General features: G+C 38.6%; 1 protein-coding gene across 7 annotated transcripts in view; it reads left to right on the forward strand.

The window, feature by feature from the left end:
• SPAG16 (sperm associated antigen 16) overlaps positions 1 to 15,048 on the forward strand; it is a 1,161,742-nt gene that overhangs the window by 65,350 nt on the left and 1,081,344 nt on the right. For all 7 annotated transcript variants that reach the window (XM_063645681.1, XM_055290509.2, XM_055290510.2 and 4 more), the window contains one exon: positions 6,905 to 7,022. In XM_063645681.1, coding sequence (XP_063501751.1) covers positions 6,905 to 7,022 — 118 coding nt within the window. The remainder of the gene's footprint in view (positions 1 to 6,904; positions 7,023 to 15,048) is intronic.

Consider the following 15,048-nt stretch of genomic DNA (forward strand, 5'->3'; position numbering starts at 1 on the left):
TTGAATACCCTTTATTTCCTTCTCCTGCCTGATTGCCCTGGCCACATCTTCCAACACTATGTTGAATAGGAGTGGTGAGAAAGGGCATCCCTGTCTTGTGCCAGTTTTCAAAGGGAATGCTTCCAGTTTGTGCCCATTCAATATGATATTGGCTGTGGGTTTGTCATAGATAGCTCTTATTATTTTGAGATACGTCCCATCGATAACTAATTTATTGAGAGTTTTTAGCATGAAGTGTTGTTGAATTTTGTCAAAGGCCTTTTCTGCATCTATTGAGATAATCATATGGTTTTTGTCGTTGGTTCTGTTTATATGCTGGATTATGTTTATTGATTTGTGTATGTTGAACCAGCAATGCATCCCATGGATGAAGCCCACTTGGTCATGATGGATAAGCTTTTTGATGTGCTGCTGGATTTGGTTTGCCAGTATTTTATTGAGGATTTTTGCATCAATGTTCATCAAGGATATTGGTCTAAAATTCTCTTTTTTTTTATTGTGTCTCTGCCAGGCTTTGGTATCAGGATGATGCTGGCCTCATAAAATGAGTTAGGGAGGATTCCCTCTTTTTCTATTGTTTGGAATAGTTTTAGAAGGAATGGTACCAGCTCCTCCTTGTACCTCTGGTAGAATTTGGCTGTGAATCCATCTGGTCCTGGACTTTTTTTGGTTGGTAAGCTATTAATTGTTGCCTCAGTTTCAGAGCCTGTTATTGGTCTATTCAGAGATTCAACTTCTTCCTGGTTTAGTCTTGGGAGGGTGTATGTGTTGAGGAATTTATCCATTTCTTCTAGATTTTCTGGTTTATTTGCATAGAGGTGTTTATAGTATTCTCTGATGGTAGTTTGTATTTCTGTGGGATCGGTGGTGATATCCCCTTTATCAATTTTATTGTGTCTGTTTGATTCTTCTCTCTTTTCTTCTTTATTAGTCTTGCTAGTGGTCTATCAATTTTATTGATCTTTTCAAAAAACCATCTCCTGGATTCATTGATTTTTTGAAGGGATTTTTGTGTCTCTATTTCCTTCAGTTCTTCTCTGATCTTAGTTATTTCTTGCCTTCTGCTAGCTTTTGAATGTGTTTGCTCTTGCTTCTCTAGTTCTTTTAATTGTGATGTTAGGGTGTCAATTTTAGATCTTTCCTGCTTTCTCTTGTGGGCATTTTGTGCTCTAAATTTCCCCTACACACTGCTTTGAATGTGTCCAGAGATTCTGGTATGTTGTGTCTTTGTTCTCGTTTGTTTCAAAGAACATCTTTATTTCTGCCTTCATTTCGTTATGTACCCAGTAGTCATTCAGGAGCAGGTTGTTCAGTTTCCATGTAGTTGAGCGATTTTGAGTGAGTTTCTTAATCCTGAGTTCTAGTTTGATTGCACTGTGGTCTGAGAGACAGTTTGTTATAATTTCCGTTCTTTTGCATTTGCTGAGGAGTGCTTTACTTCCAACTATGTGGTCAGTTATGGAATAGGTGTGGTGTGGTGCTGAAAAGAATGTATATTCTGTTGATTTGGGGTGGAGAGTTCTGTAGATGTCTATTAGGTCTGCTTGGTGCAAAGCTGACTTCAATTCCTGGATATCCTTGTTAACTTTCTGTCTCGTTGATCTGTCTAATGTTGACAGTGGGGTGTTAAAGTCTCCCATTATTATTGTGTGGGAGTCTAAGTCTCTTTGTAGGTCTCTGAGGACTTGCTGTATGAATCTGGGTGCTCCTGTATTGGGTGCATATATATTTAGGATAGTTAGCTCTTCTTGTTGAATTGATCCCTTTACCATTATGTAATGGCCTTCTTTGTCTCTTTTGATCTTTGTTGGTTTAAAGTCTGTTTTATCCGATACTAGGATTGCAGCCCCTGCCTTTTTTTGTTTTGCTTGGTAGATCTTCCTCCATTCCTTGATTTTGAGCCTATGTGTGTCTCTGCATGTGAGATTGGTTTCCTGAATACAGCACACTGATGGGTCTTGACTCTTTATCCAATTTGCCAGTCTGTGTCTTTTAATTGGAGCATTTAGCCCATTTACGTTTAAGGTTAATATTGTTATGTGTGAATTTGATCCTGTCATTATGATGTTAGCTGGTTATTTTGCTCGTTAGTTGATGCAGTTTCTTCCTAGCATTGATGGTCTTTACAATTTGGCATGTTTTTGCAGTGGCTGGTACCAGTTGTTCCTTTCCATGTTTAGTGCTTCCTTCAGGAGCTCTTTTAGGGCAGGCCTGGTGGTGACAAAATCTCTCAGCATTTGCTTGTCTGCAAAGGATTTTATTTCTCCTTCACTTCTGAAGCTTAGTTTGGCTGGATATGAAATTCTGGTTTGAAAATTCTTTTCTTTAAGAATGTTGAATATTGGCCCCCACTCTCTTCTGGCTTGTAGAGTTTCTGCTAAGAGATCAGCTGTTATTCTGATGGGCTTCCCTTTGTGGGTAACCCGACCTTTCTCTCTGGCTGTCCTTAACATTTTTTCCTTCATTTCAACTTTGGTGAATCTGACAATTATGTGTCTTGGAGTTGCTCTTCTTGAGGAGTATCTTTGTGGCATTCTCTGTATTTCCTGAATTGGAATGTTGGCCTGCCTTGCTAGATTGGGGAAGTTCTCCTGGATAATATCCTGCAGAGTGTTTTCCAACTTGGTTCCATTCTCCCCGTCATATTCAGGTACACCAATCACACGTAGATTTGGTCTTTTCACATAGTCCCATATTTCTTGGAGGCTTTGTTGATTTCTTTTTATTCTTTTTTCTCTGAACTTCTCTTCTGACTTCATTTCATTCATTTCATCTTCCATCACTGATACCCTTTCTTCCAGTTGATTGAATTGGCTACTGAAGCTTGTGCATTCGTCACGTAGTTTTTGTGCCTTGGTTTTCAGCTCCATCAGGTCCTTTAAGGACTTCTCTGTGTTGGTTATTCTAGTTAGCCATTCATCTAATTTTTTTTCAAGGTTTTTAACTTCTTTGCTATGGGTTCTAACTTCCTCCTTTAGCTCGGAGTAGTTTGATCGTCTGAAGCCTTCTTCTCTCAACTTGTCAAAGTTATTCTCCGTCCATCTTTGTTCAGTTGCTGGTGAGGAGCTGAATTCCTTTGTAGGAGGAGGGGCACTCTGATTTTTAGAGTTTCCAGTTTTCCTTCTCTGTTTTTTCCCCGTCTTTGTGGTTTTATCTACCTTTGATCTTTGATGATGGTGATGTACAGATAGGGTTTTGGTGTGGATGTCATTTCTGTTAGTTAGTTTTCCTTATAACAGTCAGGTCCCTCAGCTGCAGGTCTGTTGGAGTTTGCTGGAGGTCCACTCCAGACTCTGTTTGTCTGGGCATCAGCAGCAGAGGCTGCAGAACAGCGGATATTAGTGAACAGCAAATGTTGCTGCCTGATTGTTCCTCTGGAAGTTTTGTCTCAGAGGAATACCCAGCCGTGTGAGGTGTCAGTCTGCCCCTACTGGGGGGTGCCTCCCAGTTAGGCTACTTGGGGGTCAGGAACCCACTTGAGGAGGCAGTCTATCCATTCTCAGATCTCCAGCTGTGTGCTGGGAGGACCACTACTCTCTTCAAAGCTGTCAGACAGGGACTTTTAAGTCTGCAGTAGATTCTGCTGCCTTTTGTTTGGCTATGCCCTTGCCCCCAGAGGTGGAGTCTACAGAGGCAGGCAGGCCTCCTCGAGCTGCGGTGGGCTCCACCCAGTTCAAGCTTCCCAGCCACTTTGTTTACCTACTCAACCCTTGGCATTGGTGGGCACCCCTCCCCCAGCCTGGCTGCCACCTTGCAGTTTGATCTCAGACTGCCGTGCTAGCAATGAGTGAGGCTCCCTGGGTGTAGGGCCCTCTGAGCCAGGTGCAGGATATAATCTCCAGGGGTGCCGTTTGCTAAGACCATTGGAAAAGTGCAGTATTAGGGTAGGAGTGACCCAATTTTCCAGGTGCTGTCTGTTACCCGTTTCTTTGACTAGGAAAGGGAATTCCCTGACCCCTTGTGCTTCCCGGGTGAGGCGATGCCTCGCCATGCTTCGGCTCACGCTTGGTGCGCTGCACCCAGTATCCTGTACCCAGTTTCTGACACTCCCCAGTGAGAAGAACCTGGTACCTCAGTTGGAAATGCAGAAATCACCCATCTTCTGTGTTGCTCATGCTGGGAGCTGTAGACTGGAGCTGTTCCTATTCGGCCATCTTGGCTTCACTCCCCTGGAGTTCTTACTATAATTTTAAATCCACTGTGTGGAGGTCAAGGAATTATTGTTTATCCAGTCTAACATTCCAGTCCCCTTTAATCAAGTACCTCAAAATCCAGTCTCTAGAGGGTACTTTTCTGGTTCCTGTCAGTACATGCTGACTACTTCTTGCAGCAGTTTAGATGTATAGTCTCTTTCCTCCCTAATCACACTGAGGAGAGGAGGTAGGGATACTTCTGGCAGTCTGGGGGCTTGGAGGGAGATCTGTTTGTTTGTGGGGAAGAGGGTTTTTCAGCATCTTGCAGCACAGCTGAAGTACTACTTCTCTCTAGGACATGGGGACCACCTCTGTAAGCCCATAAGGCTACAGAAAAACATTCTCAGGGGCATCCTGAGAACCAGAGAAGAAGAGAGGGATTTTTCATACATTTCATGTGATAAAAAGAGTCAGTTCACCTGGAAGACATAATATTAAATATGCATTACTCTAAGAGCTTCAAAATACATGAAGCAAACTCTGATAAAATTGAAAGGAAAAATAGACATTCCCTTAGTTATACTTAGGATTTTAACACTCAGTATTAGAAAGTATAGGAAGAAATATTCATAGATGTATTTGACATCTAAGAAGAGGCTGGGGATAACCTTCCCCATTCTGCTAGCTTATTCCAATTGCCAAGTATATCAATTCCAATTATTTACTCAGGAACACTGGAATTGATCACTGGGTGGGTACATGGACCAAATATGCTGTGAGCCAGGACCCTACTTATTTTCTGGCCCCTACAGACTCCCATTCCAACAGAGGGGACCAGATATAGCCCAAGCAGAGAATGGTGGTTTTCAGAGCTGAGGAGGCAGAGATCAGAGTTCAGGGCTATAGAGGTAGCTGGAACTTGCAGCACGGTGTACACAGAAGGAAGGAGGTACATGAAATGTAAGAAATACCTGTAATAGTCCTTTTCAATCTTTGGCCATATAACTAACTTGTGGAAGTATAGGATGAGAGAACACAAAGCCTGGCAGGAAACAGCGCCTGGGAAGCTCTGAGCAAAATAGAGATTCCAGAGGTTGTGTAGAAGAATGCTGTCAATCACTTGAACATAGTTAACATTTCTTGACTTCTACTTTGCTCTTTCCAGTGCACATGGAATTGTCACTAAAATAGATCGTATACTGAGCCTTAAAACAAGTCTCTATATGTTTCAAAGGACTGATGTCATACATAGAATGTTTTCTGACCACAACCAAATTAAATTAGAAATCAATTTTTAAAAATCTCAGGGGGTTTCTCAAATATTTGGAAATTAAGTAGTATACTTTAAATAATCCATGAGGCAAAGAAGGAAATTAGAGAATATTTTGAACTGAATGATGAAAAATGCAGCATATTGAAATGCAGCCAATGCAGCTTAAACTGAAATTGATGGCTTTAAATGCTTATTTTAGAAAATAAAGTTTTAAAACCAATGATGTCATATTAGAAGCTTAAAAAGAGCAAATTACAACCAAGAAACATAAAGAAATGAAAAATAAGAACTGAAATCAATAAAATAGCAAATGAACAAACAAAAAATCAACAAAGTCAGATGTTGGTTAATGGAAAATATAATAAAATTGACAAATTTTGATAATAAGATGGATAAACTCTCATTAGACTGATATCACCAGAGGTTGGCAATAACGTAGAGTAACCAGGACTGTCATATAGGGTTGTTGGAAGTATAAATTATAACCCAGTAATTAAACTCCTGGGTATTTATCTAAAATAAATGAAGATATATGACCAAAAAATATTACATGAGTTATATAAAAATGTTTAAAGAGGTCTTATTCATGATAGCCCAAACTAAAATCCACTCAGGTTTTCATCAGCAAAATATTGGATAACCACATTGAAGGAATATACATACATACAAGGGAATACTACTCACAGTACAGAGGAGTGAAGTACTGCTATGTAAAGTAATATGGAATAATCTAAAGAAACATTATACTGAGTGAAATAAACTAGTTAAAAAAGAGAACATGTTATATGATACCAAATAAATGAAGTTCTAGAATTTTCTGGGGTGTTAGACATGCTTCATATTTTGATAATGTGTACTACTTGGGTGTGCATTTCTCAAAACTCTGAACTGTAACGCTTAAGAGCTGTATGTTTTATCCATGTAAATTACAATTCAATAAAAAGATTTTGAGGTAATTTTCAAATAAAACAGATTTTTGAAGGTATATTATATACTAGGCTGAATTATTCCTTCTGTTTAGATATCAAAATGTTTTTATACTTAATTTTTAAAATACAAGATTAGCCAAACTTGTTTTGAAGACTGTTCTTTAGTTTATTTTGATGTGAATGACACTCCATGTTTAATCATCTATTATTTGTGGCCCTTGTCTTTCTGACAGTTATTTCCAAATTGACAAAAGGAATTGCATTTTTAAAAATTTCATGGGCAGCAGCAATCTTCTGAGTACATGCTTGGACACAGCAAAAGGTGCTAGTAGGAAATAGAGAACTAGTTAAGACATGTGATTTGCTCCCTCACTGCACCCTCCACCCTCAAGTTGCAGTGAAGTTGTATGCTTTTTGTGCTTCTTGGCTGTAGTATGTTAACCTTTATACGATTATTCATTTTTATTTCACAGCAAAAAAGAAAAAGAAAAAAAGGTTTCGATGTTAGATGGAAATTACTGATTTAACTCAATAACCCCTTAAGATGCTATTGACTTTATTTTTTATAGGTTGAAGTTACATTATGCGTCTTATGAACCGACTATAAGGGTGTTACATGAGAAACACCACACTTTACTGAAGGAGAAAATGCTGACCTCCTTGGAAAGAGACAAAGTAGTTGGGCAGGTAAAGATACAGTCAAAGCTAACTTAAAGTGATCTTTTAATCATTTTTTTAATAATACAAGTAGAAATACTGATTTTGTTTCTGAGATTAATTTTAAAACATTTCCAACCAACTTTCATGTAAAAGAGATCCTTTTGGAAACATTCAGTAAAAGTATTTCTCCATTTAATTACGTATAAAGATTATTATAAAATTAGGCCGGGGCAGTAGCTCATGCCTGTAATGCCAGCACTTTGGGAGACCAAGGTAGGTGGATCACTTGAGGCCAGGAGGTTGAGACCAGCCTGGCCAATATGGTGAAACCCTGTCTCTACTAAAAATACAAAAAAAAAAAAAAAAAAAAAAAAGCCTGGTGTGGTGGCACAGGCCTGTAATCCCTGCTACTCAGGACGCTGAGGCATGAGAATCCATTTGAACCTGGGAGGTGGAGGTTGCAGTGAGCCGAGATGGCCCCATACCACTGCACTCCAGCCTAGGCAACAGAGTGAGAGAGTGTCTCAAAAAAATTAAGTATCATTTAACTGAGACATAAATTCATAACAGATTATTAAATTGTAGTTAGAAGAAAAAACTTAGCCATTGTGGTCAAACTTGGGTTTAAATGCCAGCTTTGACAGCTATAAACAACCTTAGGAGAGTTATTTAAACAAATTGGAGCTCAGATTTCTCATATATAAAATGTAGCTGCAAAGACCAAAGACATACCTTTTAAGATTGCTGTGAAACTTATATGAGATATTTTAATAAATAAAAACTTCCTCCTAGGTACTGACTCAAGTTTTTGGTTATTTTTGCTAATGGATGACATCCTTTTAGGGTTTTTGTATAGGCCTAGGCCTAGAGTAGTGGGTGAGATACCTTTGGCATAAAAGTTTAAGAAAAAGAAACAAAGTGTTTATATGCCACTTTAAAACCATTTATCAGTTTTTTTAGAATATGTAAAACTGCAACTATGCTTGACATTCTATTGTTTTCTAGAGATTTTCATTTTTGGCTAAACTTTGAGAAGCTACAAAAGCTTACATGATGATAATACTCTTTTGAATAATTTTATTGTTAAGACATGCTTTAATCAAGTTTGTTTTGTCTTTTGCGTGAAATTCTTAGCTTCGAAAATGCAAAACATCATTGTCTTGATGTCCCTTGTGGTTGAATTTAATTTTGTGTTTTGAATGTTTGAATTTTAAGTAATATTGAATACAATGATAATATGATTTGGCTGTGTCCCCATCCAAATCTCACCTCGAATTGTAATAATCCCCACGTGTCAAGGGTGGGACCAGGTGGAGGTAACTGAATCATGGGGATGGTTTCTCCCATGCTGTTCTCATGATAATGAGTGAGTCTCAGGAGATCTGGTGGTCGTATAAGCGTCTGGCATTTCTTTTGCTTGCACTCATTCTCTTTCCTGCCGCCCTATGAAGAGGTGTCTTCTACCATGATTGTAAATTTCCTGAGGACTCCCCAGCCATGTGGAACTTGAGCCAATTAAACCTCTATTCTTTATAAAATACCCAATCTCAGGTATTTCCTCATAGTGGTGTGAGAATAAACTAATACAAATGAGTTTAACAATAATTTAAATTTTATGGCATTATAATCAAACCTTCAGAATTTCATACCCTTGCTTCTTTTCATCTAATCTGTCTTCCCCAGTCTCCTAACAAAAGGCTTTCTTTATTCTATATCCTGAGGTATTAGGAGCTAGATTCAGATCTCTTCCTATTTCCTATTCCAGATGGGCCAAGCTTAAACTTTTGCTACCCATCTTACTCTCTTTAGTCCTCCTGGTCTCATGCTTATCTCCCATATACCCTGTACAATATTTGTGTTTCAAGTTGCTCCTCGATGGTTTAGTGGAAAGAGCTAAGAACTTGGAATGGCCTGGTATGAATTCCAGCCATTATAAAACAGCCAAGTGAGGATTCAGGTTATTTAAATATGTCTTTTTACTCACTTATTAAATAGGGATTTTACTCACTTATTAAATAGGGATAAATTATTTGCCTTATGATTGATATGTGTATAAGATTAAAACATGTTTAAAAAGTTAAAATCATTTGATCTGTGAGTTAGAGTTGAATTTTGCACACTACTCTTCAGATGTGCAAAGAAATATATATTTATTATCTGCAACTGGTTTTGTCTTTGAACTCCTACTCCTGGTGAAGACAAAAGAAAAGATAACCTGCATATTAAAGACTATCCCAATCTTTGTGAGTTAAACCAGTCTCTTTGGGTTTAACACAGGGTGTTTGAATATTATATTAACTGAATATTTATCTAAATCATCGTTATTAGTGCTCATTTTCTTCCTTCAAATGGCATGCCCTTTTTATTCTTCCCCAGATGGTTCCTAGTAAAAAAGTTAATTATCTATCCATATAGCTTAAAGTCTACAGGCTATATTCACTCTCCAGTGTACTGTGACTTGTTTGATTAGGTTGGTGTCCAGGTACATGATGCCTGGGTAGTTCTGGATAGCTCCTGGATAGTTCCTGGGTAGTTCTTTTGTATGTGAACCCAACACACCTTGCTAAATCCATGGCCTCTCACAATATCTGTGAACTCCTTTATATCTGTGGCCTCATTATCCTAACCCTAGTATTTTTTCTGCTCTAGTACATCAAATATTAACATTTCCATGTACCCCACTGAGGTGGTTGAGGCTTCTGATTTCTCTATGTTGCAAATACAAGCCATGAACAATTTGGAAACCAGTTAGGGTCCATCTACATAGATATACCTTTTTCAGTCCATTTTCAACATGACCTAGAGAGTAGTATGTTTTTCTAGCACAATGTAAAATATGAAGGACTCTTTAAGGGATTGTCAATTTTCCTAGGCTATTGCCTGAAAAGCTAAGAGTAAGTGTGCTTATATTCCTGGAGTATCCCTAGAGTATCTGGCTTTATTTGCCCTTCATTTCCAACTGGCCCCACTTGCATTTTTCACTTGGTAGATAAAGTAGGACTCATGTCTGACCTATTGTTACCTCGTCCCTCAAGCATCTCGTCCCTCAGGCAGAGAACTCTTTTCACTTCTTTGTTCTATTGGATGGAATATCTTCCTCTCTTCTTCTGTGTTACAGGATGCTCTATGTCCTCATTTGTTCCAGCAATCCTGATTTACACCTATTTGCATAGGGTAATTTTTAATAAATTTCACTTTCACCCTAAAAATATCCCAATTTAGAAAATCTTTATTAATGGGAAAATTTTATTTTTTTAGTTCTAGGGTACATGTGCACAACGAGCATTTTTTCATGTGTCTGTTGGCTGCATAAATGTCTTCTTTTGAGAAGTGTCTGTTCATATGCTTTGTTTTTTTTCTTGTAAATTTGTTGAAGTTATTTATAGATTCTGGACATTAGCTCTTTGTCAGTTGGGTAGGTTGCAAAAGTTTTCTCCCATTCTGTAGGTTGCCTGTTCACTCTGATGGTAGTTTCTTTTGCTGTGCAGAAGCTCTTTAGTTTAGTTAGATCCCATTTGTCAATTTTGGCTTTTGTTGCCATTGCTTTCGGTGTTTTAGTCACAAAGTCCTTGCCCATGCCTATGTCCTAAATGGTATTGCCTAGGTTTTCTTCTAGGGTTTTTATGGTTTTAGGCCTTACATTTAAGTATTTAATCCATCGTGAGTTAATTTTTGTATAAGGCATAAGGAAGGGATCCAGTTTCAGCTTTCTGCATATGGCTAGCCAGTTTTCCCAGCACCATTTATCAAATAGGGAATCCTTTCCCCATTTCTTGTTTTTGTCAGGTTTGCAAAGATCAGATGGTTGTAGATGTGTGGTGTTATTTCTGAGGCCTCTGTTCTGTTCCATTGGTCTATATATCTGTTTTGGTACCAGTACCGTGCTGTTTTGGTTACTGTAGCCTTGTAGTATAGTTTGAAGTCAGGTAGCCTGATGCCTCCAGCTTTGTTCTTTTTGCTTAGGATTGTCTTGGCTATGCAGGCTCTTTTTTGGTTCCATATGAACTTTAAAGTAGTTTTTTCTAACTCTGTGAAGAAAGTCATTGGTAGATTGATGGGGGTGGCATTGAATCTATAAATTACCTTGGGCAGTATGGCCATTTTCAAGATATTGATTCTTCCTATCCATGAGCATGGAATGTTCTTCCATTTGTTTGTGTCTTTTATTTCATCTTTTATTTCATTGAGCAGTGGTTTTTAGTTCTCCTTGAAGAGGTCCTTCACATCCCTTGTAAGTTGGATTCCTAGGTATTTTATTCTTTTTGTAACAATTGTGAATGGGAGTTCACTCATGATTTGGCCCTGTTTGTCTGTTATTGGTGTATAGGAATGCTTGTGATTTTTGTACATTAATTTTGTATCCTGAGACTTTGCTGAAGTTGCTTATCAGCTTAAGGAGATTTTGGGCTGAGATGATGGGGTTTTCTAAATATACAATCATGTCATCTGCACACAGGGACAATTTGACTCCGTCTTTTTCTAATTGAATCCCCTTTATTTATTTCTCTTGCCTGATGGCCCTGGCTAGAATTTCCAACTTCCAACTATGTTGAATAGGAGTGGTGAGAGAGGGCATCCCTGTCTTGTGCCAGTTTTCAAAGGGAATGCTTCCAGTTTTTGCCCATTCAGTATGATATTGGCTGTGGGTTTGTCATAAATAGCTCTTATTATTTTGAGGTATGTTCGATCAATACCTAGTTTATTGAGAGATTTTAGCATGAAGGGCTGTTGAATTTTGCCAAAGGCCTTTTCTGCCTCTATTGAGATAATCATGTGGTTTTTGTTGTTGGTTCTGTTTGTGTGATGGATTACATTTATTGATTTGCATGTGCCTTGCATCCCAGGGCTGAAGCCCACTTGATCATGGTGGATAAACTTTTTGATGTGCTGCTGGATTCGGTTTGCCAATATTTTAATGAGGATTTTCACATTGATGTTCATCAGGGATATTGGTCTAAAATTCTCTTTTTTTGTTGTGTCTCTGCCAGGCTTTGGTATCAGCATGATGCTGGCTTCATAAAATGAGTTAGGGAGGATTCCCTCTTTTTCTATGTATGGATTGGAATAGTTTCAGAAGGAATGGTACCAGCTTCTCTTTGTACCTCTGGTGGAATTTGGCTGTGAATCCATCTGATCCTGGACTTTTTTTGGTTGGTAGGTTATTAATTATTGCCTCAATTTCAGAGCCTGTTATTAGTCTATTCAGAGATTCAACTTCTTCCTGGTTTATTCTTGTGAGAGAGTATGTGTCCAGGAATTTATCCATTTATTCTAAATTTTCTAGTTTATTTTCATAGACGTGTTTATAGTATTCTCTGATGGTAGTTTGTATTTCTGTGGGATCGATAGGGATATCCCCTTTATCTTTTTTTATTACATCTATTTGAGTCTTCTCTCTTTTCTTCTTTATTAGTCTTGCTTGTGGTCTGTCAAGATTGTTGGTCTTTCCAAAAGCCAGCTCCTGGATACTTTGATATTTTGAAGGGTTTTTTTGTGTCTCTATTTCCTTCAGTTCTGCTCTGATCTTAGTTATTTCTTGCCTTCTGCTAGCTTTTGAATGTGTTTGCTCTTGCTTCTCTAGTTCTTTTTATTGTGATGTTAGGGTGTAGATTTTAGATCTTTCCTGCTTTCTCTTGCGGGCATTTAGTGCTCTAAATTTCCCTCTACACACTGCTTTGAATGTGTCCCAGAGATTCTGGTATGTTGTGTCTTTGTTCTCATTGATTTCAAAGAACGTCTTTATTTCTGCCTTAATTTCTTTATTTACCCAGTAGTCATTCAGGAGCAGGTTGTTCGGTTTCCATGTAGTTGTGTGGTTTTGAGTGAGTTTCTTTATCCTGAGTTCCAATTTGATTGCACTGTGGTCTGTGGTCTGAGAGACAGTTTGTTGTGATTTCTGTTCTTTTACATTTGCTGAGGAGTGCTTTACTTCCAATTATATGGTCAATTTTAGAATAAGCGTGATGTGTTACTGAGCAGAATGTATATTCTTTTAATTTGGGGTAGAGAGTTCTTTAGATGTTTATTAGATCTGCTTGGTGAAGAGCTGAGTTGAAGTCCTGGATATCGTTGTTAACCTCTGTCTTGTTGATCTGTCTAATATTGTCAGTAGAGTGTCAAAGTCTCCCGTTATTATTGTGTGGGCGTCTAAGTCTCTTTATAGGTCTCTAAGGACTTCCTTTATGAATCTGGGTTGTCTTGTTTTGGGTGCATATATATTTAGGATAGTTGGCTCTTATTGTTGAATTGATCCCCTTACCATTATGTAATGGCCTTCTTTGTCTCTTTTGATATTTGTTGGTTTTAAAGTCGTTTTATCAGAGACTAGGATTGCAACCCCTGCTTTTTTTTGCTTTCCATTTGCTTGGTAGCTCTTCCTCCATCCCTTTATTTTGAGCCTATGTGTGTCTCTGCACATGAGATGGGTCTCCTGAATATAGCACACTGATGGGTCTTGACTTTTAATCCAGTTTGCGAGTCTGTGTCTTTTAATTGGGGCATTTAGCCCATTTACATTTAAGGTTAATATTGTTATGTGTGAATTCGATCCTGTCATTATGATGTTAGCTGGTTATTTTGCTCGTTAGTTGATGCAGTTTCTTCCTAAGCATTGATGGGCTTTACAATTTGGCATGTTTTTGCAGTGGCTGGTACCAGTTGTTCCTTTCCATTTTTAGCCCTTCCTTCAGGAGCTCTTGTAAGGCAGGCCTGGTGGTAACAAAACCCCTCAGCATTTGCTTGTCTGTGAAAGATTTTATTTCTCCTTCACTTATGAAACTTAGTTTGGCTAGATATGAAATTCTGGGTTGAAAATTCTTTCATTTAAGAGTGTTGAATATTGGCCCCACTCTCTTCTGGCTTGTAGGGTTTCTGCCAAGAGATCTGCTGTTAGTCTGATGAGCTTCCCTTTGTATGTAACCTGATCTTTCTCTCTGGCAGCCCTTAACATTTTTTCCTTCATTTCAACCTTGGTGAATCTGACGATTATGTGTCTTAGGGTTGCTCTTCTTGAGGAGTACCTTTATAGTTTTCTCTGTATTTCCTGAATTTGAATGTTGGCCTGCCTTGCTAGGTTGGGGAAGTTCTCCTGGATAATATCCTGAAGAGTGTTTTCTAACTTGGTTCCATTCTCCCCCTCACTTTCAGGTACACCAATCAAACGTAGATTTGGTCTTTTCACATAGTGCCATATTTCTTGGAGGCTTTGTTCATTTCTTTTTACTCTTTTTTCTCTAATCTTGTCTTCTCACTTTATTTCATTAAGTCAATCTTCAATTACTGATATCCTTTCTTCCACTTGATTGAATTGGTTACTGAAGCTTGTGCATGCATCACAAAGTTTTCATGCTGTGGTTTTCAGCTCCATCAGGTCATTTAAGGTCTTCTCTATACTGTTTATTCTCGTTAGCCATTCATCTAACCTTTTTTCAAGGTTTTTAGCTTCCTCGCGATGGGTTAGACCATGCTCCTTTAGCTTGGAGAAGTTTGTTATTACCACCTTCTGAAGCCTACTTTTGTCAACTCGTCAAAGTCATTCTCCATCCAGTTTTGTTTCATTGCTGGTGAGGAGCTGTGATCCTTTGGAGGAGAAGAGGCCCTCTGGTTTTTAGAATTTTCTGCTTTTCTGCTCTGGTTTCTCCCCATCTTTGTGGTTTTATCTACCTTTGGTCTTTGATGTTAGTGATCTACAGATGGGGTTTTGGTGTGGGTGTCCTTTTTTTTGAAGTTTATGCTATTTCTGTTTGTTAGTTTTCCTTCTAACACTCAGGCCCCTTAGCTGCAGGTCTGTTGGGGTTTGCTGGAGGTCCACTTCAGACCCTGTTTGCCTCGGTATCACCAGCAGAGGCTGTAGAACAGCAAATATTGCAGAACAGCAAATATTGCTGCCTGATCCTTCTTCTAGAAGCTTTGTCCCAGAGGGGAACCTGCCTATATGAGGTGTCTGTTGGCCCCTACTTGGAGGTGTCTCCCAGTCAGGCTGCACAGGGATCAGGGACCCACTTGAGGAGGCAGTCCGTCCGTTCTCAGAGCTTGAATGCCATGCTGGGAGAAC

This window comes from Symphalangus syndactylus, chromosome 8 (assembly GCF_028878055.3).
Source record: "Symphalangus syndactylus isolate Jambi chromosome 8, NHGRI_mSymSyn1-v2.1_pri, whole genome shotgun sequence".
Lineage (NCBI taxonomy): Eukaryota > Metazoa > Chordata > Mammalia > Primates > Hylobatidae > Symphalangus > Symphalangus syndactylus.